The 26,492-nt window shown below is 37.1% G+C and overlaps 2 protein-coding genes across 4 annotated transcripts; both read right to left on the reverse strand.

Moving 5' to 3' along the window:
• Positions 1-612: 612 nt before the first annotated feature.
• si:ch211-103f14.3 (zona pellucida-like domain-containing protein 1) lies at positions 613-8,482 on the reverse strand. 2 transcript variants are annotated; one of them, XM_057321453.1, is made up of 11 exons: positions 8,388-8,482; positions 8,145-8,270; positions 7,482-7,626; positions 7,135-7,319; positions 5,874-5,946; positions 3,398-3,495; positions 3,229-3,309; positions 2,977-3,145; positions 2,665-2,776; positions 2,538-2,558; positions 613-1,745 (listed from the first exon to the last, which is right to left on the reverse strand). In XM_057321453.1, the coding sequence occupies exons 2-11, from the start codon at positions 8,243-8,245 to the stop codon at positions 1,585-1,587; spliced, it is 1,146 nt and encodes a 381-aa protein (XP_057177436.1). In that variant the 5' UTR covers positions 8,246-8,270; positions 8,388-8,482; the 3' UTR covers positions 613-1,584. The 2 variants fall into 2 exon arrangements, with proteins under 2 accessions (XP_057177436.1, XP_057177435.1); XM_057321452.1 differs by having other exon boundaries at positions 7,482-7,702.
• A 5,549-nt stretch (positions 8,483-14,031) lies between these two features.
• zpld1a (zona pellucida-like domain containing 1a) lies at positions 14,032-21,344 on the reverse strand. 2 transcript variants are annotated; one of them, XM_057321570.1, is made up of 11 exons: positions 21,126-21,344; positions 20,589-20,761; positions 20,226-20,446; positions 19,533-19,714; positions 19,079-19,151; positions 18,427-18,524; positions 17,951-18,031; positions 17,599-17,770; positions 15,209-15,305; positions 14,638-14,667; positions 14,032-14,356 (listed from the first exon to the last, which is right to left on the reverse strand). In XM_057321570.1, exons 2-11 carry the CDS (start codon positions 20,692-20,694, stop codon positions 14,184-14,186), a joined length of 1,233 nt encoding a protein of 410 aa, XP_057177553.1. In that variant the 5' UTR covers positions 20,695-20,761; positions 21,126-21,344; the 3' UTR covers positions 14,032-14,183. The 2 variants fall into 2 exon arrangements, with proteins under 2 accessions (XP_057177553.1, XP_057177551.1); XM_057321568.1 differs by having other exon boundaries at positions 17,599-17,773.
• Between the last annotated feature and the right edge of the window lie 5,148 nt (positions 21,345-26,492).

Consider the following 26,492-nt stretch of genomic DNA (forward strand, 5'->3'; position numbering starts at 1 on the left):
ACAATTTTCTTTTATTTAAGCAAATCTATAAATATTGCTGCTACTGACTGTAAAAGTTTAAATTTTTATTAACAATTATTTTTACAGTCAAATAAAAATGATTTTTTTTTAAATAAATGTCAATTGTCTTGATTGACAATGAAGCACAGGAGAAATTAAGAATAACCCAGCAAGAATAACCCAGAATTAAACACATGAATAGTTAAAATGACTACATTTGGGGTTTTTTCAATAACTCCGCATGCTGGGTTAAAATGTGTAACCCAGTGTGCTGGGTTACTTTAACCCAGCATGTGTTCTGTCCAATATTTACCCAGCGCTGGGTTGCCAATTGGGTTGTTTTTAACCCAGCCATTTTTAGAGTGCAATATGCTGATGTAAGACTTCAAAATATTTTACATAGCAACTTCTTTACCTCAGTAAAATGGCGAGTTTATGCAGTAGTTATATTAACCCTGTGGCAAATTCCTAATTTGTTAAATTTATGATATCATTAAATGTGTGTTAAAACAACAACACTTCACTTTACTTTTAGTTTTTAATAAGATGCAAAAAGATCTAATGCTATTATGCAGGCACAGTGCCAACAACTCAAAATGAGGTGTTGTACTTTTATCACAGTTTTCAGATATTGTAGCTTTTCCAGGATTAAGGAAAACTCTTCTCAAGAATTATGGTAATTTGTTCTCGTACCTGCAGTCTTTATTCAGGGTGAAGCATGCATTAATGGATGAATCACAAATATACATCTACTTTTAGCGGATCAGCCTGGCTGTTGAATTACAATGAAACAAAGTGCAGAGTCAAGAACATAACTTAAGACATAAAATCAATGCATTACTGCAGTCTCCCTCAATTCAAAATAACTTTCATTTCCATTTCATTTATTTATTTATGGGAAGGAAATCTTCAATACTTCGCAATGTTTTTTAAAGTCTCATTAATTTGAAGGTTGCACATCTCTGTGTTATTGTGGTGATATTTTGGCCTGAATATTCTGGTGTTGATATTTTATGAAGTTAAAGTAAACAGGATTAATCTTTAATAAATAACACATAACATTTAAAAAGATATCATTAATTTTTCAAAGAAGTTTAACACTCTATTTATCGTGTTCTGTTACAGACAGCAGCACAACATGTGCTCACTGTGATCAAATTAGATTCATGACTCAGTCAATACTTTAAAAGCACTTTCATTTGCAAAAACAGAATCACAGAGAACACTTATTTCCCCATCTACGGATTACTAAAGCCTTTTTTGTTCTTTTATTCTTCCACTTCTTGCTGTTCACGTCAAACTCTACAAATGAAACTACATTTAAACCCTTTACAAGTTTCATTTGTAAAGCAGTATTGCACTGCTGCGCTTCTAAGCCACATTTATATAGGCCTACCTCACAATCTTACGATTAGCTACGATTAGTCACCAAGAAGCACTAAATAAAAGAGACATAGATAAAAACAGTTCTACAGTGAGCCCTGCTCAGGCCTTCCGGGGATAAGAGATGGGCCCTGATGATGCTGGGACCCCGGCTGTCCTCTCTCAGAGCAGAAGCGGGGCTAGTCAAGCTCACTGGGCATTTTAAGCCCTGTGTGGTGTTTTTGAGGGGCCAGAGTGCCAGTATCTCTTGTAGAAAACAGTTCCCATTCCCACAATCATGATGAGAGCAAATGCCAGGATCCCCACGGCGACGCCAAGACCCACAGAAGCATCAGAAGGTTTGTTTGGGTTGATATACACATCTGAAAGCAATCGTATGTGATGAGACTACTGGTAATTGACAACAATACAAGAAGTTTATTTTGATTTAGGAGAATCTACATGTGACTTGTCAAACTGCTTAAGAAGTTAAATCACGGTCAAGCTAAAAGAAGTAGCTTGCGCTAGTAGCTAACTATATGAACGTTATCTAAAGGAAATACAGTTTAAAGTAGCAGATTGTATAATGTACCATTTAATGATATTATAATAAAAATAAGTATTCTTAAGTTGAGGTATATAAGTTCAAGTTTAAGTATTAAGTGTATGTAAGTATATTTTAAGTATAGTAAGTATACTAATATCAATGTACTAGTAGTATACTTGTAAGGCTATTACTAGACTAAATTTGTCCGTTTTTTAGTTTATAAAAGTATACTTTTAAGTATATACTTAGACTTTTCTGTCAATATTAAGTCAAGCAAGTGTAATTTATGAGAAGTACATAAAAGTATACTAATAGCACAGTTGAATAATTTCTGTAAAAAAAGTATGCTGTAAAAGTAAGTAGACTTATAAGACGACTGCATTTTAATATAAAATATTTTGTTTGTGTTCATTTGAAGAAATAAAGTCATATAAATTTGGGATGGCATGAGGATGATTAAATTATGAGAGAATTTTCATATTGGGGTCAACTATTCCTTTAAGAATATTTGGGTTTTAAACAAATGAAAGTTGTGACAGCATTAAGGAGATCATTAACTAGTTAAATTTTCTACAGATGAATTTAACTATACTCTAATTAACTACAAATACGGAAACGAGTAGCTCACCTTCCTCTTTTGATGCAATAACTGAAAAGAAATAATCATAAAATCAGTATCTCAGATCTAGAAAATGAAACTCAGTAACTTCAGATTTTTGGTTACAATTGTAGCAAACATGGTGTTTAGAACATACCGTTTTCTGCACGTATGATGATGGCTGGTGATGTGATGGTGGTGGCGTCCAAGCTTTCAGGAGAAGCGGTGGTGAGGTATCCCTCATCTCTCCTCCTCCTCTTGCGACAATTCTGTAAAAAGATTCAAAAGTTAGAAGTGAGTCCAAACTGGATTTCTTTATACAAATTATTGCTATGAATGGAAATAATTTTCTTGCATTGACTGTGTTTTGTAATGCAGTGCAGGACTACTATGCCAAAAAGGGCAAGAATAATGGCTGTAAATGGGGGTCCCAAAACAGATACATGTCTGTGTGTATCATTATGTTTACCCTGAATGTCATGCAGGTGGTTCTTTCACACAGTCGTGTAATACAGTGCAGGTAGTATGTCGACACTGTCTGATTCTGCTGCTCTGTGAAACGGAAGGCGGGAAATGAAAACCGAGCGTGCTGCATCTCTCCATTCACCAACATTTTTGTAAGACGATCTCTGGTACAACTGTACAGAATCAAAATCAGAAATAGTTCCACAAATGATACGTTTAAAGGATGATTTACACAGGTTGTGTTGACTAAACTTACGGTACAAAGAGGTTGAAGTAATTGTCTGTGGTGGCTAATTTTGAAATGGAGGCATAGCATCTGTCCAGCAATACAAAGTATCTGTAAAATACACAACAGGCATCAGAATCAAATACAAAATTGGTACATGTACAAGGGAAAGAGTGATACATAATGACAGGGGTCTTACTCGGAGGTCAGGTTGTTGGCCTCTACCTGCACGAACACATCTGTCCTCAGCTCAATACCAAGGGAAGGCATGGTTAGAGGTTGAGTGTAGTTTTCATCCTGAAAAGCAAAATGAAATAAACTGATCTGGTCGAGCAGAGCTCCAATAATGCATCACACGTCAAGGTCATTGGTTCGAATAAGCATGTTTTAACATTTTAATGGCAAAGTCACTTTGGATAAGTACATTTTATGTAAATGTAGTAAAGGTCCAGTGTATGAAATTTAGCAGCATCTAGTGGTGAGGTTGCGAATTGCAGATAATGACTCGCTCAGTGTTGTAATGTAACGAAGTAAAAATACTTAAGTACAGTACTTAAGTATTTTTGGGAGTATCTGTACTTTACTTGAGTCTTTATATTTCTCCAGACTTTTACTTTTACTCCACTACATTTCATGAACAAAATGTATACATTTCCCCTTAGCATGTTCGTTACTACAAATTAAAAACATATAAACAGAACTGAAATAGACAGTCGGTGATCGGGTCACCGTGACAATGCTGAACCAATCATTGGTTAAAGCTCAATGTGTAAGTGCAAAAAGGTGCTCTCAGCGGTTAATGTCAACACAAGGTTTTAACGTGCTGCTTCTTTTAAAGATAAGCAGCATTTTTTTTAGTTTCAATGAATTATCAAATGACTGGGTTGTTACTGTAAGGAAAATGCAAGGAAAGAAAGAAGTAAGGGCAAGACAGATTTGTTCTGATTTTGTTCTCTTAGAGCAGGGGTCACCAACTAACGGACCTCAAAGCCTTTTGATGTAATAAATAAATGAAAGCCTAACATTATTTTCTACTGCAATCAAATTTATACCAGGCACATCAAGGTCCGCTCAGTAGCAGTTTGGGTCCTACGGCCCCACGGACAATTAACATATGCACACTGTTTCTACGTTCAGACGTCGTCGACGAGTGAAGAGAGCCGTGACAGACTCGCTGCAGCGCGCAGACAGATGTAACTGTCAGTGACTGAAAAACAATGTCCCTTTCAAAAGTTAGAAAAGTTGACGCTGAAAACCATGTTTTCCGAGATGAATGGGTCGAGAGATTTGCATTTATTCTTCCTGCATCGACATGCACGAGGCCGGTTTGTCTCATTTGCTCGGAGTCTGTTGCGGTTATCAAAAGTGGAAACCTTAAACGGCATTATGAAACTAGACGTAGACACTTTGAAGAAACTTAACCGCAGCAGTCCGAGGTAAGGACACGGAAAATAGATTAGCTCAAAGCCCAGTAGGAGCGATCTACACGGGTCCTCCCTCACTCACTTACCACCCAACAACCAGCATATGAATGTTCCCTAAGAATACAGTGGATCTTAGGAAAACATAAGCCCTTTTCTGATGGGAAAATAGTAAAACAGTGCATGGAGGATGCGTGTGAAACACTTTTAGAAGGAAAATAAAGACATGAACTAAAAGAAAATATTAAACAAACCCCCTTTCAGCTGTAACAGCCACAAGAAGAGCTGAAATGTTATCAGAAGGACACAACTTGATGCTGCTATTTGTTAATCTCAGTTCAGCAGAAAACAACTCTTTAGTTTTCTTTTAAAGTTGTTAATGTTGAAATGAATGTATGTTCAGTGCAGGTTTAGAGATTAGGGCATTTTGCACATTTTCCTTCATTATATTGTTGCAGACATTGTAGTGCCGTTTTATAGAAAAACTTAAGATGCTTTATGCAACCGGGCCCCCGGACCTCGGCTGGACCTCAAGCATTTGTTATTGGGGGTGGGAGGCTACTATCCTTTAATAAAGTTATAATGGCAACATGTTGTTCCAGATAAAAAAAAACTGAGTTTGAGACAGAGCTTTTTCAAAGTTTTTTTCAAACATTTTTGATCTTTATGCTAAAAAATAAAAAACAATATCAAAAACGTTTGCTTCAACTTTACTTTAAATACTTATATTGAATATAAAAGTACTTTGGATACTTTAGTACAATATTTATCTGTTACTTTAAGACTTTTACTCAAGTTATATTCTAAAAGGCTACTTTCACTTCTGCCAAAGTAATTTTCTGGCGATATATTTGTACTTATACTCAAGTATTGCTTTTGGGTACTTTATACATCACTGGGCTCGCTCCACCCCTCCCTTTCAAAGCACTACGGTGGCTGACACAGGATTAAAATGTCGTTGCATTTTCGCTTCTTTGCCGAAGGAGATAACATATTTACAAAACGCATTCTGTAGAGCAGTTTGTCCGTTTAGGGCTACTGTAGAAACAACATGGCGAAGTCCATGTAAGGGGATGCCGCAGTGTATGTAGATAGAAAAAGCTCATTCTAAGATAATAAAAACGTAACGCTTCATTATGTAAAGTCTTTATACACCTCTGAAGACTATATATTATAATGCATTTCTGTCAATAGATCATTCAAAAACTACACACTGGACCTTTAATAGATAAATGTGAGGCTGGATTGTCTTACACTGAAGAGTCGGAGGTTCAGAGTGCTGATGAAACTACCATTATTGTCTTTCACAGCAATCGAGGAACCCGACCTTTGGAAGGACAGAAAAAGGTCAACTTAAAACAGCTAGTTTACAGTGATCTGGAATTTTACATTACTATTCTGGAATCATAAACATTATAAGACTAAAATTATTATTACTTTTGTATTATATATTATTATATTATTATTAAAGATTATATACAGTAGAACTATAATCTAGTTCAGAGACTGTCACTAAAAGTCAAGTGTACTGTAGTGGTCAAAAGTAATGTCCAATGCAAATATTTGTACAATATTTTTTAGATTAAATTATAGATTAAAACATCAAAATATGAGTACGGTCCAAAATGAGAAAACACTAAATTGGCTGAGGTATTTATTTTAAGTGGCAAAAATGGTAAACCAAGTCATATTAGGGAATATGGGTTTTATTCTAATATACAAAACAAAAAGCTCACAGGAAATAAAGCATATAATTATGTATATTAACTACAGTTTTATCACTTATTAACATTTTGTCAATCCTCTCTTGTTTATTATTTTAAAAGCCAGTCTCCTGGGCTTTGACTCAGTAAGCTTTGCAAATGCTTTGTCTTTAAATTATTCTTAAAGTGGAGCTACTTATCATGCCTTCAAAATCTTTAAAACAAATGTATTAATTTTAAGTGGTGAAAAAACTCATTGTCACTTTTATAGCTGTTTTTTACGAGAGCTGTGCACTCACTGTCACTACAACTAAACTCTTAAAAAAGGTGCTTCAAAAGGTTCTTCGATGCCATAGAAGAACCGTTTGGTTCCATAAAGAACCTTTAACATCTGAAGAACCTTTCTGTAACACAAAAGGTCTTTGTGGCAAAAAAAGGTTCTTCAGATTATAAAAAAGTAAGAAAGAGATGGTTCTTTAAAGAACTTTTGACTGAATGGTTCTTTGTTGAATCAAAAATGTTTTTTCTTTGGCATCGCTGTGAAGAACCTTTTAAGCACCTTTATTTTTAAGACGCAAAAGACTGACATGTGTGCCTGTATCACTGTGCGGCTCATTGTGAATCTGTTGTAAACAAACCATTGATATTGTCTCCGTTCCCTTGAGGGCAACACTAATGTGCCAATTGAATTGTACGTTGCGAGGGCGTGATACTACACCTAGACGCTCAGTCACAAAAGACCGAGCTAGTCAATGACTTGTAAAACCTTGCTTGTTGTGTCGTTAGATAAGTTTGAAAACAAGGGTGCTTACACATCGATCTGAGTGTTGTTGATAAGGTACTCAAGAGGATAAGCACAGGAGTAGTAATACTTCAGCTCAGCGTTGTACGTCACCGTGCCTGTTGTGATGTCATTCGATTGCACAACTCCGCTGATGTTGACCGTCTCGATGTTTGAGAAGTCGGAGAATATGCCTGTTCCTACACTTCTGATAGTCTGTGGAGAAAAACAGAAATGGTATCAAATGTGCACAGTTGTTAAAACATATATGGGTGCATGTGTATCAATAAATGACTATCAAAATGGAAATTGAACTTTTTTTGGTTAAATCAGTATACAAGACAGCATTTAATACCAGGATTTAAAGCTATGACTCACAAGAAATTTGCTCCCGCAGGAATTGGTCGAGTTGAGTGGGAACCTGAATCGAACCACAGGGGGTGAGACTCTGGCATCGAGGGTGCCCTGGCAGGCCGGGTTATTCATGATGTCATTAATGATGAGCTGTGATTCGTTGTAGCCGCTGTACAAGACAGGGCAGAATCTGATGGCCAAATCGATGTATTCTGTCCCACATTCTACAGCTATGTCTATGTATTCTGTTGCGATGACAACCAACATTTAGTTACTATCAAACTAGTTGCTAATGCTATTGAGCTCTAGTTTAAACTTTACATGAAAAACATTTACTGAATCAGTGATACAAAGAGTAAAGCCACGCTGTAAAAAAACTCCCATAAAAAACGGTAATAATCCGGCAGCTGGGGCACCAGAAAAAAATTGTAAAGTAAAATGAATTGTTTTTCATGATATTTTGCAATCAGCTTGTAAATTTGCAGTTTATTTCTGAAATGTACGATTTTTTACCGCATTTAAAAAATATGCGAAAATTCTGTAAAATAAAACTGTAAAATTACAGTTTTTTACATCGCATCTTATCTGCCTCTGAAAGTAAATTAAACTACTTTTTACGATTAAAATAAGCTTCAAGATGAAACAAGCAAGTCAGTTCTGTGTTTTATCACAGCAGCAAAACTCTACCTGGCCGTCTGTATTCTGATCCACAATCGTTCGACGTCAACTGAATGCTGTTTTCGAAGCAAATCGCAAAGAGGAAGAGGAAAAGATTGAGGAGAATACATTTCTTGTCGCTTGCTGAATTTGTACCTGTTCACAAAAAATAACATCCAAACACAATCAGTTAATCACACCCGGTACATCCTGAAGTCAACATTGATTAGGCAAGAAAATGTATCCTCCATTTAGTCCTCAAAACAGACGCACCTCGTAGCAGAAACTCCATGCTGTGCTTGGCTTGAATATCCCGTGCCTGTGAGATCTTCTCACGATCTACGGATCCCTTTTATAGAGCCGAATCTTTTGTGAGGGAGGATAGAAAATAAGGTCACTGAAGTTTGGTGTGTCCAGTGTTCGGGAACAGCCCTTTTGTGGATGAAGTCCCATCGTCCAGCCCCTAAGGGCATCTTGTGAAACTGTACACACCGTAGGCCTTCAAAGACATGCAGTTGACAATGGCCTGGTTTCTTTGTTTACTTACTTAAACATAAGATCTCTTGGCATATTAATATACGACCTCACAGGGTAAGTGTCGAGCCCTCGGGGAGTAAGAAGGATACCGCGATGGCTCTTTTTCACCTTGGTTTAAGACTATGTCAGAGATCCTTATGGTGGTCTAAAGGTAATCCTAGGAACACAATGGACGAAGGTAATAATGCAGCCTCACATGATTGGATGGCACCAAACTGAGTAATGCACATACACAATGATGCAAAACAGACAGTGGGGCAGATGAGTTATGCTTTGTGTAGTTCTGTTTTTTGCTTATTCTCTTGTTGCCAAGGTAACGTGGGTTTCATAGGATGGGGTGTTCCTTGAGAGCCATATTAAGATGTGTAGCTTTTGTTAACCGATTTGTCTAAAACAGTGCAGGAAACTGTACTCTTCACATATCAGCTGATATCTGCAATATTATGTTAAGCTTGACACTGTAGATGAAAACTATTGTGATTCCTTCCAGGTGAAATCTACACAGTTTTTTCACGGACAGGGTAACAAATATCAAAAGAAATTCACAAGGAACCACAAATCTAGGAGAAATACTACTTTATAAAAACTATAAAAAGCTCACTGGTCTTTCTTGTTTAAAGGTCCCATGTGTCCTTTTTTGAAGGATATATAGACAGAAATGCAGTATAATATACATAACTATGTCTTCAGAGTTGCGTAAAGAGCTTACATAATGAAGAGTTATGTTTTTATTACCGTAGAATGAGCTATTTCTATCTACATACACCGCAGGTCCCATTACATGGAATTCACCATGTTGTTTCTATAGTAGCCCTAAACGGACAAACTGCTCAAATTTTTTTGCGCGTTATCTCCGTCAACAAAGACGCGGAAACATGACGACATCTTTGTCCTGTGTCAGCCGCCGTAGTGCTTCGAAGGAGGGGAGGGGGTTGTGGAGTGAGCTGCTGGTTGCAATTCACAACCTCATCACTAGATGCTTCTAGATTTCATACACTGGACCTTTAATTCTTTGAACAGATCCAAAATCTGAAAATGTCCATTACTTGATTACAGGAATGAGGGAAACATTTATCATTGTAACCCCATCACAGCACATTCCTGTTAGGATTCATGTCTTTACAGTAAATCTAAATTGAGTTTCATGAGATCATTTGTAAAACACAAATAGTTTACTCAGAAGTCTGATGCTGTATGTTAACGCATCAAAAGCTCCAATAGCAGGATCCATTTTTGGATTAGAGATGAGCCATTGAGCCATTAAGCGCTGCTAAGTAGTGTGAAAAGGTCACTGGATTATTGTGTAATGATGTGGCTCTGCTTTAAACCTTAAACTAATCACTCTGTTTCTACGCTCTCTCTCATTCTCTCGACACACTGAGCTAGAGATCCAGATAAATCTCAGGTGATTCTGTGGAAAATCACTGATGGGTTTGATAAAGCTCAGGCGTTACCTCTGACACTATCAGATACCTGCTGTGTGTGTGATGTCTCTCTCCAACCCGTTCCAAACTGATCTCTTTAGACCGGCTGAATGTAATTCAGTCATGGTCAGAGGTTTTATACACTCAAAAAGTTTATACAGAGGAAATCCAACTGAATTGAGTAAACTCAAATAAATGTAAACATGCCAAAGTAACTTGATTGAATCACTCGTGGTGATAGTTCACCCAAAAATTAAAATTCTGTCATGAATTACTCACCTTCTAGTTGTTCCAAATCTGTATAAATTTCATTGCTCGGTTTAACACACAGATAGTTATTTGGAACAATGTTAGCAACCGACAGTTCTGGGAATCACTGACAACCATAGGAAAAATTAAAGTGGTAGTCAAAGGTGCCCCAGAACTGTTTGCTTTCCTAAATTCCTCAAAATATCTTCTTTTGTGTTCAACAAAACAAAACAAGATTACACAATTGTTCCTATGGTCGTCAATAGTGCCTTTTAGTGCCGAATTGTCGGTTGCTAACATTCTTCCAAATATCGTTCTCTGTGATCAACCAAACAAAGAAATGTATACAGGTTTGGAACAACTTGAGGGTGAGTAAATCATGACATAATTTTAATTTTGGGGTGAACTATCCCTTTAACTAGCAAGCAGTAACATATGCTAACATGCTATGTAACTTTCAAACTGGGTTTAATGTTGTCATATACAATGTGATAGTTGTTGTATTTTAAATATGTTGCCCCTTAAATAGTTTCAATGTAGTTATGTAGTCAGCCACTTTTTAACAGGCTATCTTGGAGTTTAGCTAAGCATAATTTAATGGTTAGCTTGATTAGAGTTTAACAACGTTACATTATGTGTTCACTAGCTTTCCCAGAAACAGGTAACATATTCACTCTTAGTTTTAGCCCCTGACATTTTGTTTACATTTAAGTATGTTTTCCATTAATTTTTTTTGGTCTTTTTGTTATAAGGATTCAGATTGGTGGGTTGGGCTGGTTTACATTTGTGTTCTTATAGGTCACTGATAAATCACCAGCACTAATCCTTCAATTCTATGCTGACATTCAAGCCTTCTGTGGAGACGTAAACCGGGAAAATTCATGTTCAAGACAAACGTGGATCTCTGTATAAGAGACACACACTTAAATTTCACCAAGGAAACAAGCCAGTGTTGACACCAATACAGTAACAGTACTCGTACTTACGAAAAGTCAGATGTGAATACATATATATTGATTTCATGATATATACTGTAGTATTGTACCTTTACCAAAATTCTGGTACGATAGTCCCCAAAACAGTGGTGTTGCCACAGTACATGTCCAATAAAATACATGCTTATGACAGTGTGCTTTTTTAATAACTGAAGTGAAAATTCTGTGCGCATTTAAAACATGCTTTCTTTTTCCTCTTTTCTTTAATCATTTTTCTCATTTACCTACAAAGTTATGTTATATCATGAAAACACAGATTTTCCGCAGATGGATTGTTTGTTTTTCATATCCAGAGAGCAGAGTTCAACGTGTTCCACCCCTGCCCTTTTTACCCAGAATTCTTTAGAATAAATTGGTCCATTCTTCAATTATGCCCATTATTTTTTCCACCAATGTCACAGGCAATAATGGCGAAAGACTTCAAAGGTCTCTGCTATGGTTACGGACTCTTTGTTGAGCTGGCGGCCTGATGGCTACAATCATTGTGAATAGTTATAAGAGCTTCCGTTTTTAACACTGAATACAGTGAAATTGCTGGAGAAAAAGAAGCTCTATTGCTTTAATGCGAAATATTATTTGAAACATTATTTTAACACTGTAGTGCATTAGGATTAGAGTATTTTCCTCTTTCATTTTATTTCATCTAGGAGATATAACTGAGATATTAAAAAAAACTTTTTCTTATTGGTGAATGAAACGTGTGTGGGTTAGAGTTATCCTAAAATATTAAAACAATGTATTCAGACACACATCTGGACTTTTTTATTGTTAAAAATGATGAAAATCACTGCCCAATAATACGATGGAACAATAATGTGTGTTTTGGGGATAATTAAATGTAACAGCTTCTGTGTATTAAGGTGTCTTGTTTTCAGACATAATTTCAATTGAAATATTTGATATTCAATACAAATAAAAAAAGAATCTCTAAAAGCAAATATAAGAATACGTCAAGCTAACTGCTAATACTCATTAACATTGAACTGGTATCACAGAGACATGTGAATACTAAGGAGTAAAAACAAATGCAATTAATTAAAACTAAAAATATCTTAAATAGTTCTCATTCAGCACAATCAAATAGCATACTGCATCTAGGTTGCTGTTCGATTTAATTAAATTCGTTCCCTATGGTGTCTCTCTCTCGTTACTCAAACTAATTATTGCAGAGAGTCATAGTGTCCCGTGATCCTTTGTGTCATTCTGATGAATAGACTCCTCACATTCCATCCTGTTGCCTTTAATATTCTCACTGAACTAGAAATATGTGATAGACTGGTGAATAAGATACCTCTGCTTGTGTTCCTCGTGTAACCGATCTTAAACCCTGCAATAATACGGTGAAGGGTTGAGGTATTACTGTAACTTACTGTAACTGCACCCACATATTTAGATAATTTTTTAGCATTTTAAATACACGTATTAAACATTTCGCTGGGCTGTTGATCAATAAAGCTGCAGTGCATGCATTTTTTGGTTAAAGGGGTCATATGGCGCGAATACGTGTTTTTCTGTGTCTTTGGTGTGTTGTAAGTTGCCCATGCATGTATTAGACATATAAAATTGCAAAAATGAAAGTGTGGGAACAAAAGATGCATTCTATCTAAAAGCGAATGCTCACCCAGACCTGCCTGAAACGCCTCGTGTAACCACAACCCCACAAATCTACGTCAGTTCATGGTATGATTTGACTAAGACCGCACAAATGTATACGCAAGTAAGGCGGGCGTACCTGTCAGTACAATTGCTTTGAAACCTGATGTTCCAAATATAGTAAGAGGAGTTACATTTCCCTCATAGCCATTGAGAGAGAGAGTTCTGCCAACGGAAGTCCAAAACGCTGGAGCGTCACGTGATTCATGGAGCCTTCAGATAGTTCCAGGAAGTTGTTTTCTCTTTAAATGCTTAATTTCTTTCATTTTTTTATTCATTAAATGGCTTTAGTCTTTAAATGGATTAGAAGTTTACCTCAGTTGGTCTGTTTAGTCGCAGCTCCATGCGTTACTAGTAACTTCCGGGAACTATTGAGAGCCTCCATTTCTGTGAAAAAAATGTTCCACTGGAGTCAATGGAGTTGACGCGACTCTCTCAATGGTTCTGATTTCCGTCACACGCTTGCAGTATTCGACCAATCACTACGCACTGGTTAACTGGCCAATCATAGCACACCTCGCTTTTCAGAGCCATGAGCTTTGTAAAAAATCTGTTTCAGAGAGGCGGAGCAAAGAGGAGATACAAACATGCACGGTATGTGGAAAATACAGCGTTTTTGAACCTTAAATCGTGTATACACATTGCATTCCATCTAAAACAAATGATAATATTCGTTTCAGCCGTGTCATATCACCCCTTTAACATAAACAAAAATTTGCAATCAAAACTGTCTTCTTACCTTACCCTGACTTGCAAAATTATACTTAAAATAATGATTTATATATTGACTTTAGCCCATGTAAAGATAAGTACGTAAACTGCAATTGTTTATGTAAAACTGAGATGTCGATAGAGATGCAAAAGTAACAGATTGCAGCTTTAATCTACATGTGCAATTAAATAAAGTGTGATAAAATTATTACGCTTTATTTTATTTAGTGTATAAAAATGTATGCTTTTTTTAGATAGTGTAACTATGATCACTTTCGATATCAACTTTTTTTTTAGATAGAAAAATTGTGGTGCTATTGTATAGTTACAGTGAAAATAATAGCCGTATTAATGTTGGGCAATCTGAAAGCAGGCTATTTTATATACTGTATGCTAAAGGATGTGAAATCTAAAACTATATTATTTCCCTGTATTTCATGATAGTGTACTGTAGGCACAGAGCTACAGGTAACAGGTATTGTTCAGTTGTGTGTGTGCCTTTAGCTGAATGCTGGGTTGTGGGCTGCTGACAGAGTCGGTGGCGTGTGTTTCCCCTTCAGCAACGTAATCGACAGGATGAAGAAGCACATGCTCATAACAGCGAGGATTGCGATGGTGGAAATCAAAGCACTCGTCACTGAATTCATTTTGAATGGAGGCTCACTTGACTGTCCTGAAACACAAAGAGGAAAACACACAATTTTAGAGACGACTTCATATGTGACCCACACTCACTACAACCACACATTGCTTCTACCCCCTATTAACTTCTCACTGTTTGAAACCTTACAACTCATTTTAGTTTAGCCTCTCCATCATCAGGTGAAAAAATACTTTGTATTTTCAGGGAGGGAGTAAAGTGGGTTTTATCATGCAGCAGAAATTATACGCCTCAGTGTTAGAAGGATTTAGCCCCTTTTTAGAAGAGCAAAAGGGAGGAAGGAGGAGGCTTACCTAGCTGGGAATTATTGGTGGGAGTGTCGTCTGTGGACAGAGTAAGATTGATTTAGTGATGACAAAGTGATGATCTCACAGGAATTCATAACTATGTTACGAAGTGGCATGAATTCGTATGATGGGAACCGTACAAAAACATACTATTGGTAGAAAAAGGCAATAGTGAAGCACCACCCCTAAACCTGACTGTCACTGGAGTGAAAGCAAATTGTACTGTACTGAGATTGTAAGAATTCATACGAATCTCATAAAATAGTTACATAATGCCGTTAAATAAATGCAAATAGAAACAATATTTGTACTTGAAATTTGGGAGAAATTTTGTTAGTAGTTCACAGAATGAAACAAAATTTATAATTTTCCCTAAAGACATACCTATAGATAGTAAATTCAGAAAAACAATTTTTAAATGGTCTCTTTTTTTCTTGCAACTGTACATATTCACACAAGCGCAAACATCTGAAGTTTACATAGCATTAATATTCAACCCCGTGACCTTTGAATGTCTAAAAAAACATGCTTTGCCAATGCTTTTTACTACTGGAGCTATACAGTTGGGTTATCATACCACTTCTGGTGATGATGGGTCCTGCAGTTATGACTGCGTTGTCTGAGGCCATTCCCGTTCTTTCCGACACCTCCCTTTTCTTTCTTTTCCCACAGATCTGTCAAAACAATATTTATGAGTAACAAATAAACCCAGCTCCAGCTAGTGTATTATAGGAACAGTGTGAAAATGCATTGTTGAAGATAAAAATCGAACCAATGCAAGGTCATTTCATCCAAGGTAAATTATTGTACATTCAAGGTGTACATTCTGTAAGACGTGCTCTTCTTTGGTATCAAACCCATGATCAGAATACTTGCTGTTTTTTGACATTTGTCATGAACTACTAGGGAAAGAGAACCCAAATGCAGGCAGCAGGGATGAAGGGGTTAACAAGGAAGGTTTATTAACAAAATAAAACAAAACAAGAACCCACGTGGGGGAACAAACACTATCAACAAAAGAATCTTTACAAAAGGGAAAACAAAAACTTCCCTCAAGGGGGACAAAAACGGCTCGCTCGCTCACTCACTCACTCACTCACTCACTCACTCACTCACTCACTCACTCACTCACTCACTCACTCACTCACTCACTCACTCACTCACTCACTCACTCACTCACTCACTCACTCACTCACTCACTCACTCACTCACTCACTCACTCACTCACTCACTCACTCACTCACTCACTCGGGCAGGGCAGGGCAGGGCAGGGCAGGGCAGGGGAGGGCAACAAGGAACCAGGAACACAGTTGATAAAGTACTGACACCATAAAGCAAAGGCACATAAGCACATCACATACATACAATGACCGACACAGGACAATGAAACATGAGGGTATTATATAGGGAGGACAAACGAGGGATAATCAACAAGGGCAGGTGTGGGTAATGAATCACTCAGGGAAAGTTAACGAGGAAACGAGATGGCGGGAACAGAGACAGGGACCGGAGAGAGAGAGTATGGAAGGCCGAAAGGTCAACAATCTCTCTCTCCACATAAAACCTAAGGCTTTGCCATGACTCTGCTACAAGACCAAGAATAGACATGACATGATGAAGCAGAGTCATGACAGACATTATTTAGTCCATTTTAATTTGTTTGTTCACTAAATACAGTAAGGCAGCGGCTATTTGCACTAAGTGAAAATAGCGACAGATGCTATTTACATTAAGTTTAAATAGCAGTAGGTTCTGTTACACTAACTGAAAATAGCAGCATTTCTTAGCGATATGCTATTTACACTAACCAAAAATAGCTGTATTTTCTTTGGATTAAGTAGAAATAGTAGTTAGATGCTATTATAAATAGTGGCAGATAACATTGCCATTGTTGTGCATTAAACATTATGCAATAATAACAGTGTAAATCATTATATTTAAAAAAAAAATATTAAAATGATGGCAACTTATTGAGATGTTAAAGCCCTACACCTACCCCTAACCTTACCCTAAACCAAAAAATTAATTTTAAGTCTTAAGTCTTGAAAACAAATGCCTTTATGATCTGTAATGTGATAGAAAAGGGTAAAAGAGGGTTTTCAGCAAGAGGTGGATTAGAACCCCAGTCTCCCGTGCCAAGCTATACAGACTTTACACCACTGGAGTCGCTGTTGGATGTGGTGTTGTTCTTACACTTTCTCCATTCCAATCACATATTGGTGGGCTGTTTGTACTCAGTGTAAATACAGACTCCGATACAGTAAATGGTCGACACCGTACCTTCACTAAGAGGTCTGTTTCAGCCAATGAAATCTTGTAAAGACAACTGCAGATTTCTTGTTTATCGAATTATCAATAGCAGCTCAAGAAAGTTTATTAATTTAAGATTTATTCATGCACACACTCTTGATATAGATATAGCGTTGCAATCTTTTCTTCTGAAGAAAGCGAAGATAATAGGCACATTTGTTCTGCAAACTCGCACAGACCTGGTCACTTAACGCACAAACCTTAATAACAGCGGCAATCGACAGCCTCATTAAGCAAAACCATGAGCTCTTAATGTCACCACACAACAAATAACTAACAAAAACAACATCAAAAGCATAAATGAAGTCGGCAGAAAGCAAAAACAATTCTTCTGATGGTACACATCATTTATTCAATGCATGCTGGGACCTAACAAACCCTTGAGCAATGTTGCTCAATATGAAGTTGTTTGTTCTGACAACTCTTTTAGCCCAGCTGGGACAACATTTTGGGAAATATTGTTAGTCTAGCATGTGTTTAGATTTCTTTCTTTTGGAAATTCACATTTCTTAGCATCTGTGACATTGAAATCCCAGTGTGCTAAATAAAGCTTAATTGCTTTTTAGACTGCGAAGTTGGATTTTATGTGCACGTTTTCTCTGACTGTTTTTTTCCTCAGTAAATCTCTAAATTGGTTATAGTCTTGAGCATCCTTACAGGCAGGAGCATGGGGCAGTCGTCGGCTCGGCACAGCTTGGTCACACAGTGAAGAAAGACGGTGGACATCTTCTGGTTCTTGTGCTTGACAAAGCGGAACACCTCAAAGGAGAACCGGCCCATCTGGCTCTTTCCGTTTTCAAAAACCGTTGTCTGTGGGTCTTTATCACATCTGCTGGACCAGAGACATGGAAGCGAGACATGCTTTATAATTTCTCTTACACATGCACAGACAATTGTACGGTTTTGTATAATTCACGTTGTACAAATTCACCTCATAAAATAGTTATGCTTTCCAGTAAGATCAGGTTGTACGTTCTTATCAGAATAACTGCAGAAAAAATGGAATTACCCAAAGAAAAGGTCATAACGTAGATCATCATTAGGATTCCCGGAGGGCGTCGTGTAACAGTAGTCCATCAGAACATTCCACCTGTGAGGAGTGACATGCATAATTCAGAAGCACTAAAACGTAGATGTCTGAATAGGAAATGGCCCATATAGAACCCAAGTGATATGTCTTATCTCCACACTGAAGCATTAACAATCTACTCCATTCACTTTAGTGGCGCCCCATGCCTGAGTTTTTGGCCAATTAAATGAGGAAAGCAGTCTTGCATGTATCAGATCATTGAGGGACGTTCTGTAACAATGCAGTGGCACAGTTTGTCTAGAGACCATGTGTCTGTCTCAGTTTACATTCCTCCGTCAGTTTCAAGTAGGACAGGTTTATGGGTAAATGGCCATTTGGAGCATTTCAGCATTCAGAGGTATGCATTTGGGCCTCCGTGCAAGATACAATTGTGAGATATGTTTGTGAAAATTTACCTCCTGTCTAGGTTAGTGGCTTTTACAGCAGCGAACACGCGTGTCTTCAGAGTAAGTCCAGCCATGGGAATGGCGAGATGCTGGATGTATGAGGAGTCCTTAAAAACACAACATAACAGATTAGGAACTTATATGTACGTCCCAACATATAAATCATAGATACAGTATAAAAAATATTTTTATTTGAAAGCCTACACAAAAATTCACTCAAGTCATTTTTAATTTTGTTCACTAATAAATCTGGTGACCCTTAGAATATTGCTGCTGTCCTACTGAAGCCTCGTATCTCCATATTTCGTGATATATTTTTTTTTTGCCATAAATAACAGTATGACAACACAGTATGTAATCATTTAAAAAGTACAGTGTTTTTTCCATATAAGGACATATAAGGTTTTAGAAGGAAACGCGACAATATAATATAATATTATACAATATAATAATAAACATCATGATCACTCTGTTTGGGGATGTTATGCATTAATGAACCATTGACTGTATGTTATATGCTTTCTGATATTCCCTTTTCTGACACAACTGATATTGTTTTCTACACAGTTCAAAAACATTTAAACATTAAACCATAAAACATATTTAGTTCTCTATTTATAGATAGCTAAAAACGGCCTAATATAATTCCATATGTACTCACGTTGTACAGGAGTAAATTCAAGGTGCTGATGAAAGTACCATTGCTGTCCTTCACTGATATCGCTGCGGCCGACCTTCAAACAAAAGAAGCCATTAAATATATTATAACTATAGTTTGAAGGCCAATTAAAGTCTGAAAGGGAAACTTGCGTGTTAGCTTTCCCTGATTTACTTCCTGATGTCCTTGTAATCAACTGTGCATTAAGTTTTATAACATATTCGTTGTGCATACTAATTTCATTATGCCTCACAATTTAGCCTGTTAAACCTTTAACAATGAGTGCTAAACATTTTACAGCTCGCAGCCTGTGACCGTTTTATCTTCCCTGAAAATATTGTGAATAATTTAGCATGACTTTTAAAAAAGGACACAAAAATGGATTGGTATTAAGTCGAAGCATGAGCAAAACAAGCACGTTCATTAATGCCATTCTAATGGGATTACGCCGTCTTACGAAGCGAGCTGCGTGTTGTTCACCAGGTATTCCAGAGGGTAACTACAGCTGAACTTGTAAAGCAGTCCCGGCAGGTAACTGATGACTGTTGGGGGATCCGGAGTGTCAATGTACCCCGATATGCTACCAATCTGGACCATTGAGAGGTTTCCATAGGCATTGGGCCCCTGAGCTGTAGAGACCTTCAAACACACAGAGCCAATGAAGTGTGAATGCTTTTCCAGTTGTTTACTGTCTCTAATACACAATAACATCACATGTGCTGTGTATCGTGTGTACCTTCACCTCCCTAGTCCTAAACAAAATCCTTTTATCACAAGCAAACTAGATAAATCCAACTTACCAAAGATGTTCTTAATTCGATACGCCTAAATATGAAGACAACACCATCTTTACTGTATTACATGTATTGTTCTTATTAATGACTGGACTTGCAATTTAAAGGGACAGTTCACCGAAAAACAAAAATTCTGCCATCATTTTCTCACCCTCGAGTTATTCCAAATCTGTATTTGTTCTGATGAACACAGAGAAAGATATTTGGAAGAATGCTTGTAACCAAACAGCTCTTGGCCACCATTGACTACCATGTGCATTTTCTGGAATTCGAACCCATGACCCCTGGCATTGCAAGAGCTTGATTTTAACTATATTTTCTTCGGCAGGCCTTTAAAATGAAGCCCAGTGTCTTACCACTAGTGAGTTTCCACACGCCTCAAGCGTGTTAAGACTGATGCTGAACAGCACAACTGTGGGGAAAGTGTTGTTGTTAATGAACCCTCGACAGTGGGCATCACCGTGACGACCATTCAGTGCCAGATCAGTGTCGATGTAGCCAGAGAAAAGCACAGGGCAAAAGTTAATCTTCAGTGTTATGGTTTGCACTCCACAATATACGCTGATGTCCCGCTCAGCTGTGGAGAGAGAGTAAAACTGTATTCAATAAATCACACATACTATATTCAATCCATGTTATCCAATAAACTACAAACATGTTAAATGCAAATAGCATTGCTTAAATGCTTACAGAGAAACATTTGCTCACTACTCACTCACCGGGAAAGCGACTGTGGAAGTTGGAGTCACAATTAAATCCATTGAATTGCGCGTTGACTATTAAAGTTTTACTTATAAGCAGAAGAATCACACATAAAGGTTCCATTTCAAAGCCTGAGGAAGACAATCTGCGAGCAATTTCTTTGGATTCATCAGAAAACGCTGTTCTTTTTCTGCAATGAGAAAAGACACAAAATGTGATGCTTCAAAAGGTAATTTGATTGTCTTGTTCTGTAATTACGCCATTCAATTTGCATGATGAATCAAAAGAAAATGAGAAATCCGATCCATCTGTCGGTGCTTCTGCCAAAGACTGTCGAAAATTGAAAACCAATGATCCAAAGTGCCCCTTTGCCATCCAATATTCATAAATACCTATACAAGATTTGTAGACAATTCAACACCCCAAAATCACGCAGGTTAATCGGGTTTAGTAATATATTCAGAATGCTAAAAACCTCAGACGTAGTTCCTGTAAGCATTTATAAGTGATAAATTTGGCTTTAGCATCCTTCCATCAGGGGTTTTAAGACTCACCTGCTTCCCTGGCAGCTGTAGGATCAGCGATACTCCATCTGTTCTCAGCTGCAGCGCGAGACTGACTGGATTACCCAGCATCCCCGCAAAACCACTAGAAACATGGCTGTGCTCCCTGGAAAAAAATTAAACATAAGAGATTCATTATTTGAACACGTCAACAGAAAAAGAGCTGTCTGGCAGAACATGGGAAAGTCCATCAAAAGTGAATGTGTTATACAAATCCTTTCACGGGCCCAGAAACATGAGCAGGTTTTGAAGTTTCCCACTCATATCCTTTCTGCTTGATCTTGCTCTGTCAGCGCTCACAAACGGCCCCACGCCGCATGTGGTCTGCGAGGGGGGAATTATCTTTTCATCGGCTCCGGGACTCGGCTCATTGCTGACTGAGCTGGCCTTTCTGTGTGCCAGGACGGTCTGGGTCGAGACCAGGGTTGTCTGGACCCCTCGGTTGCTTTGTTTGGCTCGGCTCCGTCAGCACTTCCCCAGCCGCCTCCCGTGATGGCCGCAGAGACTGGTGTCCGAACTGTCTAGCTGTGATCTTGGGGTCTGTGCCCGTCCGGCTGGGGCTCCTGGCCTTACGTTACCTCTTTGAGATCTCTCGAAGATGACCATACGAAGGGCTCATTTGGGGTATTCTGTTTATCCACACCAATACACTTCAAATGAAAGCAGATTTTAATGATTTTAAGACTGATATTTCATACAATTCGTTTTCACTTAAGATGGAATACATAAGATGGTTATCATCAGGTTAAATATGTATGATTATAATGCCTGTGATTTACTAAATTATAGGAAAACTAAAATGAATAACTGCTCTTACCTGAATGATAAAAGCAGTGGCGCAAAAATGGGGTATGCAGTATATGCGGTGCATAGGGGCGCCATTGTGCCAAAATATTAGTTAAAGATTTTTAAAATAAAACGTTATAAATAATAGAAAATATATAATTTGATGTAATTATATAAAACATTTTGGTTGAACTTTTGTCTAGCATTTTAAACGAGTTCAACAAATATATTTTATTTAAATGAAGTTATTATGTCAACCACTCACTCTGTGACAAAAACAATGTCCGAGTGGATAAATATCTAGTATATCATTTCATCTCTGTAAATCTTTAAGTTATTTAACGTTGCTTGAGAGGTAGGCTAGTTCATATCATAGTAGGCCTATGATATATTAACGTATCAGTTCACCTCCACATAACTCTGTCGCTTGTAAAATAAATCTGTTTGTGAATGAGCTTTACATTTGGGAGAGTCTGAAAAGGTTGTTAAAGCTGTTAAGTCTCCCACTATCATGCATATTAGCTAGTTGTTGGGCTCTTCATTAAATGTCAGACGCGTCTTCCCCATACAACGCGAGCTGTGCAGTTTGAATGTCAGGCCCATGTTCTTCATATAACGGTATCAGATGCGTCTTCTGCAAACAGCACGAGCTCACGCATCTTTTCCATACACAGAGCACTGGGAGATTGCGCGAGGACAGTGAAACAGCGATTGACAGGATGACAGAGACTTTGGAAAATCTAAAGATATTTTATTTATCTGTGTTAGGCTAAGTGTATGTTATCCATCTTATTTCGTTTTTCAATAAAGGTCTAATTATAAAGTTTCAGTAAAAGTATGTTTAACAGGTTACTATTTTTATTGTTGTGTTTTCATTAAATATTTATGAACCACAAACTAAGCATTAAAGTTAGTGGGGAAAAAACAAAGACCTGTTGTTTATTTGTGTTATACAACGCGAGTATATCATGTCATACTTCTTATTCATTTTGATAATAATAAATAATGTTAATAATACTTTTTGTTGAAGGAAAGGGAATAATCTGAATGTCTAACTTTGAAGATCAAAATAAGTTTATTATTCACTGGGCACATTTCTGTCATGGTTCTGCCTCACCTAGTCTTGGATTTCCTGGTCCTGAGGCAGAGCAATGACAAAGTCTTTGGTTATGTGTGGAGAGAATCATATTATTGTCATTTTGACAATAATATGCGTTCTCTCCAGTGTCTCGTCATTGGCCCCGCCCCTCTCGTTTCATGTATTGCTTCCCTCTCATGTCTAATGTTCCTCACCTGCCCTGTGTAATTATCCCTCATTTGTCTTGCCTATTTAATGCCCTCATGTTTCATTGTCCTGTGTTCGGTCATTGTGTGTGTATGTATGCCTTGTGCTGTTCAGTTCCTGGCCTATGCTCGTGGTCCTGTTCCTGTATGTGATCTTTCAGTAAGTCTAGTTAGTGTTAGTTTATTGTATTTGGTCTAGTGTTGTACTTAATCTTTGTTAGTTTAGTTTAGTCAGTTTATGTTCCTGTTTACCTGTTATATCATTTCTCTTGTTATCGTGTCTTGTTTTCCCCACCGTGGGTTTTTGTTTTACATTTTTTGAAAATAAAAAGTCATTTGTTAACCCCTTCACTCCCGCCTGCCTGCAATTGGGTTCTCCTCACGCAATCCGTGACACATTTCATGACCAGCACATCTCTAATGGGCTACAACTCAATTGCTACTTATATTTGGGATATAAGAAGTTTTATTGTTTAAAACTGGACAAGCTTTTTTATTAAAGGTATTAGGCTAAATGTAAAAATTCTAGATTATGTAAGTGAAACCCACATTTAAAAGAATACAATAAACACCCTTATTTGGGGTTTTATTTAGTTATTATAAGCAAAAGTTAAAATTAAAAATTGTTTAGCTTTTTATCCAATTAATCGAAAAAACAATCGTCCGATTATTTATTGTGTATGTCTGAGCATTAACTTTATGTAGCCTACTTTTACTATTTACTCCATTGTTTTATTAGTTTTCAGGTGTTATTTATCTTTTCAGAATTGTGTATCTGTTACACTGTGAAGCAGTGTTTCTGTAAAAGTGTTTATTTAAAAGTAAACCTTTATGCATCTGTTATGCAAATCTGATTGTCACCTTCACATGATTTAAAATACAGTAGGCCTATAACTAGAATGACTCCAAATGTAATATACAACTTGTCTAAGGATTTTTTATTTGTTGTGTGTTTTCTATACTGGGGTGGCAGGTGCAGGGATTGCCAAAACTGATCTTGCATACCCCTCCGAAAATATGCAGTTGCACCCTGGATAAAAGCCTACAGGTGAGCTTCAACTCCAAAACATCATATACCACAGGTAGTTATGTTCTGCCATCATAAAATCATAAATCTGAAAGCCTGTTATTATGGAAACACACTTCAAGCACCTTCGCCAGGACTTGGCTGCTCTGGTGAAGTTTGTCTCGTGTCTTGGACTTCCTTCAGATGGAAGGGATTGTAAAGAAGGGAATTGTTGGCCTGGTAGAGCAATTGAGTCCTTGTGATAACTATCTCTATTTATGCTGTTCCAGCAAATGTCAATCTTTCATTTTTCACACTTGAATTCTTTATATGGAGGTCATATTGTTGTTTATCAGTGTGACTGTGTCTGTCTCTTATTCAACTTGGCAAGATAACAGCTGGCGTAATTATTACGGAATAATTTTTGACATGTATTAATGGGACAGTTCACCCAAAAAAAAATCTGTCATCATTTACTTACCCTCAAGTTGTTCCAAATCTGTATTCATTTCTCTGTTCTGGCGAACACAGAAAGATATTTGGAAGAATGCTTGTAACCAAATAGTTCTTGGCCACCATTGACTATCATAGTAGGAAAAATGAAGATGGTAGTCAAAAGTGTCCCAGGACTGTTTACTTTCCTACATTCTTCAAAACATCTTCTTTTGTGTTCAACAGAATTTTATTTTTTAAAAAGAATTTAACTTTGCAAAGAATTGTTTTCCTACTAGTCAATGGTGGCCAAGAACTGTTAGGTTTTCTTCTAAATATCTTTCTCTGTGTTCATCAGAACAAAGAAATCTATTCAGATTTGTATAACTCCAGGATGAGTAAATGAAGACAGAATTTTCATTTTTGGGTGAACTATCACTTTAATGCATGCCTGTTGCTCTGAGGTTTCTCTGTTATAGATGGGAGACACAGTGGAGTTCTCGGGTATGACTTTTTAAAGTATCAACTAAAATTCAAATGAAATGTGACAATAGTTGATGTACTATACAAGTAATTCATTTTTTATGGAGAACACATCTATTATTTGGTTTTGGAATAATTTGATAATAAGTTTATACTGTAATCTCCGACTTTTGATTGCATGCTTGACTAATATGAAAATGTTTTAAAAAATCTTTAGGAGATAGCCTACATGTTTACTGGGGCACTTTTTTAAATGAAAAATGTGAGACGCAGGAGATTTTTCATTGAGATGGTGAATAAAAAGATACTTTGATGATGGAGGTGTTAAAGACATCTCAGTTGTGATCTTTCTGTGTGTGCACATTTGTGAAGCACTAGTTCTGGAGATAAGTCAAATAAAAAATAACAGCTGAGAAAATGGACAATTTCCATTTTTCCTCTACAGAACACAAAAGAAAATATTTTGAAGAATGTGTAACCGAACAGCGACCCCCTTTAATTTGCATTGGTTTTGTGTCCATACAGTTAAAGTGAATGGTACCACCATTATTCGGTTACCAACATTCTTCAGAATATCTCCTTTTGTGTTTTGCAGTAGAAAGAAAATCGTACAGATTTGAAACAAGAGGGTGAGTAAATAACAACTGAATTTTCATTTTTGGGTGAATCCCTGTAACATCTTTAAAGAGAGGATCTCTTGAGTTGAATAGAATTATGAAATGGTATCAGTTCACATCTAAACTTGATATCAAAACCACCAGCACTGACAATTTATTGTTTATGAATACATGAATAACTTACTGTACACAACATAATGCATGCACTTCTTTGATGTGCCTGGCTTTCGGATGCAGACTGTCTTGCTTTTTCCTATTTCTTTATTTATCATCACTTTATGAAAAGCAGATTGAATTATCTGGGTCATTAGGAGGTTATGGTCAAAAGCTTAATACAATAGGAGGCTGACAAAAGACACTGTTGAGGTACAGTAAAGACAATATTATATCTAAACTTTGTCTAAGCAGCAATATTTGAGCATCCTCTCTAATATTTGGATATGTTTAGCCAAAATCAGCCTGTAGTTTTGTGAATATGTGGCTCTTCTTTAACAGGATACGAGTAATTACTGTTTTTCTCCTGGCTGTGTGAAATGCCATCATTTGCTTGGCAAGCAGGTGTCGGGCCCACTGCATCAATCACTGCAGCCCGTTAGGAATTCCTAACTGTGAGCAATCTGTCTCTGTTTTGTTGTCATGGCTTTCCGGCAGACAGGGTCATGTAGCTCAGAGAAAGAAAGGATAAGAGATATAAAAGTAAAATTGCATGGCAAATGAGTGAGGGAATTAACCTCCGATGGCCTTTTTGAA

The sequence above is a fragment of the Triplophysa rosa genome, linkage group LG22 (genome assembly GCF_024868665.1).
Source record: "Triplophysa rosa linkage group LG22, Trosa_1v2, whole genome shotgun sequence".
Taxonomy (NCBI): domain Eukaryota; kingdom Metazoa; phylum Chordata; class Actinopteri; order Cypriniformes; family Nemacheilidae; genus Triplophysa; species Triplophysa rosa.